Here is a 4,835-nt window from a genome sequence, read left to right on the forward strand (position 1 = left end):
CTATGTGGGTTGGCACACAGCGAGTTTACCGACCTTACGAACTTTAATTATTTCGTTCGGTGCAATGAAGTAGTTACGTAATTACTTTTGATTTGCTACTTACGCGTTCCATTTTCAGATTAACGTTAACCGCAGTCAAAGTACTCACTCTCGGGTTTCCCTGCTACAATCATAGCTATCAGGAGTTGCCAAGAATGCAGTGATGACGGCAATGAATCGATTATTATAATCGAAGAATCCATCTGAGCATTCCACAAAAGACAGCGTCTGACATTTCATTTTCACTTCAACCCTCCCGTGATTCTGAACTCCATCGTTCTCTGAGTGCCTATTTCAGGGATTAATAGTAAATAATAATAAGTTAGCATTAATCACCCTCACCACTAACAGCATGTATTGCTTCCCCCGCTTTTTAACCCCGCTAATTCAAGATGCTTCCCGCAGGCCCGCCCAGAAATGGGGAGATCGCGCCGAGCTGGACGTCTAGTCCAGCTCAGACGTTTGGCAAGAGCATACGCAACACCTGGGGTCTTTGACCCCAGGGTGTTTGACTCCCCTGCAAGACCAATACAACCCTCGCTTCCGCCTCCGCCCCCTCATCCATACCCCCTGGTCGGGATAAGTCCGCCTCAACCCCCTACAGGAGCAACGAACCGGGTGCCACCAAGCCCACCCCCTTCCCCTTCTTACCCACGCGCCCCTGACCCCTGCCCGGTCAGGGCATGGGCACCGCGCCCACCGGTAACACTAGCACCTAGGGCACCGACGGCGGCGCTCCAAGTGGCACCCCTCCCCCGGCCTACGGAACGAGGCAAGAGGGCTCCACCAGGACCGAGCCCAGCCAAGCCCCAGGCTCCCCTGAAGAGGGTCAAACCACGTGTGATACGGATTGAGGCCCTCCCACAGAAGATTCGCCTCGTCAGGCGACCCAGGGGCCAGCTGCGAGACGTGAAGGACATGCCCGCACTACTGTAGCTTCGCCCCTGTTACCACCTTCCTTTTGTTGCTTCGTTGCTCGCCCTACCTCTCTCTCTTTTATGTACATTATCTTCCGTCGTTAAATACACTTAAGTTCCTCCCACAGATTTCTTTTCATTTACACGCCACACTGCCCCTCATTATCCTTGTCTCCTAGCGAGACACGCGCCCCCACGAAAAGTGGACGTAACAACTATAATCTGTGATAATTTAATTTTTATCAAACATATAAAAACCATTGTTGCTGCTGCAAATAAAACTCTCGGATTTGTTCTCCGCTGGGGCAGATATTTTAGAATGTATACACGTTGAAACTACTATATTGCGCACTGGTTCGTCCTAAGCTGGAGTACTGCTCTACCGTGTGGTCTCCTTATTATAATTGTCATCGCAACCTGATCGAGCGTGTACAACATAAATTTTTGCGTCTAGCCGCTTTTCAAATGGGCGTTCCAATGGCGATCACCTGCCACAATTACCACCCCATATCCAACTTAATAAACATACTCTCTCTAGAGAAAAGAAGGCAGTTATTTGATCTAACTTTTATTTATAAATTAATTAATCATCTTATCGACTGTCCAGATTTATTAAGTAGGATTAAATTAAACGTTCCACTAAGGCAATACACCATTTTCCATGCTGAGCCTCATAGAACTGAATATGGAATAAATTCATGTATCTCCAGGCTGGTGATTTCTGCGAACCATTATTCTTGTTCTATCGACTTTTTCGGCAACAATCTATCTACATTTAAGCGCAAGCTTCTCCATCGACTCACATAAAAAAATTTTATAATGTAATTTTTATAACCTTATTTTAATCACAGATTCGTATATGTTAAGACGCCACAATTAATTCACTATGTTAATTCACTGATCTAATATGTTGTTTTATTTTAAATCATATTTTAATCCAACGAGATGATTTTGTTCTCTTTTGTATACTAAAGGGTTATCCCCGTCAATAAAGATTTATTATTATTATTATAATAAAGTACCGAAAAGAAAATTGCATTATTTTTATTTTATATAAGGTACTTGTAAAAAATCAAATAATCGAAGAACAAAATAAACTTCTAACACCTATGTACAGGTGCGACCTATATAACTAATGGCACAGTTACACGTTTATTATTATGCTTATAACAAAAGATAAGTTTTAACAAAAATAAAACCTTTATCTCTAAATCTAATTGTAACATTACTACATAAATGTTGAAACATTTTTATGTCAAAACTTAAGCATGGAACAGAAAAGATTACTTTATAGGTACACAGCCTTTCACAAATAGATAAACAAAATAAAATGTTATCTTTTTCTCTAATTTAACACTAGTAACGTTGTATCCTTTTATATCAGTGCAGTTATTAAAAATAAACAAATATATTTTTTAACTATCGATAAGCACCAAATATATCAGTCTTTTTTGTCAATTATACTTGGACATCCACCTTTCCTGTAAATTTCCGCGACACGACAAATATCTGAAATGCATAATAATTTCTTATCCTCTGGTACGGTTTTCATTATATATTGCAACATTAGCATTTCTTCATTATTGGCAGCCTCAGTAGGACACGAGATCTTCGCTGCGACTTCTGCCGCACTTTTTGAAAGTTGCTCTATGCAACTCCTAATAATTTGTTGATCATTGCCCTTCCTTCTTGTATCCGGTTCAGGTACTTTATGCTGCAATATCGAATTTATTGCTTTACCCCGAATGGTTGGGGACTTTCCACTCAGTGATGTTTTACACTGCGAAGTTGACATTTGTGCCGATGTTTTTGCTTCAGTAGTGGACTCAGTAGATGGTACATCTGATGTTACATCAAAAGTAATGCTTGACTCATCCATGTCACTGAGTACTGTAAAAATTTACATTTGGAAAATATATGTTAAGACACACCCATATATGCATATATGTATATGCAAAGCAACAAGGATAAAATTCTTACATGAGTCATTGTCACCTGAGGACACGTATTGCGCAGAGATAGATGGAATATCAATAATAATGCTTTCTGTATTTGAACGTTTCGACAACTCTTCTTGAAACATATCTCTAATGAGTGACTCGCTTCTTTTTCTCTTAGGTACATCTTTTGGCACATTAGTTTCTTCTGTTAAAATCTGTGTTTCACCGATCGAGGAGCAGGAAGATTCATAGTCTGACTTTCCTGAATAATTAGATATTGTCCTGCAAAACAGAAATATTATTGTACATTTATAACAAATAATAGATTTATATAATAAAGATATCTTTATTATATAAATCTAGAGACATTTTAACAAATAAATATTGCAAATAAACGTACGTTCTGCTGCTTACGTGTTCGGAAAGGAACAACAAGTCATTATAAAACTCCCATGTACTTTCGTATGTAATATTATCTGCACCTGCTCCTGATGCAGGTATATGAGCAGCAACTTTTCTCCGTTCTTTTTGAAAAGTGTCTCTTAAGTGTTTAAATCTTTTTGCAGCCATATCTCCTGCATTAAAACAAATTCATATAAATCAGAGTATTAAGCTGACACAAAAATAACCTATTATACATATATAGTGAGGTTATATTATAATTAAATTAATAATTTATAGGAGATTATGAATAGTTATTTACACTCATACATATATTTATGTGGAAATAAATATAAAATCTTACCTGTACATGGAGGACCTAACCTAGCACCAACACTTTGCCAGGCTAAATCTTTGGCTTGCTTATCCTTGAACATACGCGAGCCCTTTGCATATAACCCCAGATTATTGCGCACGATAGCGATTAGTTGTCTTGTTCGTTCTATGGACCAATACGGAATTTCGCTCATTTTCTTTTCGCTGCGTTTCATCACATGTCACAAGCATTGAACTATAAACAAGTTACAAACGTAGTCTCACTTTCCCGCCATCTTTTGCTTTTCTCTGATTGGTCGACGCAGTTGCCGCAACGCAGAAAGATAAAGTTGGTTCAACTAGTCGCGTATGGCTGATTTGCGAATGCGTGTACGTTGCGTGTAGTGAAACGTCATCCTGCGTGCGCGTCTGCGTCCTGCGTTTTGCGTATTTCGTCCTATGTAGACGGGCCTTAAGACTCGTCGCGGTTCGCAGCCGTGACGCACGCAGAAAACTGCACTCCTTGAGATGATCACGGCTTACAACCGTGATGTCCAACCTCAATTATAATTTGATATCGTCATGGCTTAGAGTTGTGACGTACTCAATCACCTTCTCTACATTGAAGATCGTTGCGGCGTTCGCTGTGACGTCGAAGTGTGACTTCAGTCATATTGAGACGTTGCGAACGCTGATGCGATGTTTATAACCAATTGAATTAATATTATTCGACTATTTACAGCTCCAACTTAATTAAAGGATAGCGCGGATATAGAGCTTAAGGAACATTCAACGCTCTAGTTAACACCCAGGTAACTTCCCAGGATCGCCACAATACTTATTACAGTCGGTGTTGATGACTTAAGGACATTTACCTTTAATTTTTCTGTTTGGTTTTACGAAGCAAAGGTCAGATTTACTGTATTATATTTATTTTCGTTATTCGCGATTTTTAATATTGACTTAAAGTGCTCTCTGGCGTTGCTCGGTGCGACAAAGTCCGTATTATTTTCTAAATCTAGTTCTTGTTATTTATAATTTTAGGAATTACGTTAACTTTCTTCCCATCAATCGTTCCGTGAAAAATTCAACAATACTACTTTTATACAAACATTTTATCTGTGATTTTGTGTAATACCGAGTATTATATGTATAATACACCATGTAAACATATACATTATAGTATAAGTAATAAATAATATTAAATTGTTAGGAAATAATGCTGACGTCGACCAATCCGGCA

At 38.9% G+C, this 4,835-nt stretch overlaps 1 protein-coding gene across 1 annotated transcript; it reads left to right on the forward strand.

The window, feature by feature from the left end:
• The first annotated feature begins 456 nt into the window (after positions 1-456).
• LOC105570875 (vegetative cell wall protein gp1-like) lies at positions 457-975 on the forward strand. Its single transcript, XM_012028326.1, has one exon. The coding sequence runs from the start codon at positions 457-459 to the stop codon at positions 973-975; it is 519 nt and encodes a 172-aa protein (XP_011883716.1).
• The last annotated feature ends 3,860 nt before the right edge of the window (positions 976-4,835 follow it).

Source organism: Vollenhovia emeryi, unplaced genomic scaffold (genome assembly GCF_000949405.1).
Source record: "Vollenhovia emeryi isolate VEMERY1.0 unplaced genomic scaffold, V.emery_V1.0 DF941653.1, whole genome shotgun sequence".
Classification (NCBI taxonomy): Eukaryota; Metazoa; Arthropoda; class Insecta; order Hymenoptera; family Formicidae; genus Vollenhovia; species Vollenhovia emeryi.

Coding starts and splice junctions, on each gene's coding strand:
- LOC105570875 (XM_012028326.1), top strand. CDS start 457: ATGGGGAGATCGCGCCGAGCTGGACGTCTAGTCCAGCTCAGACGTTTG.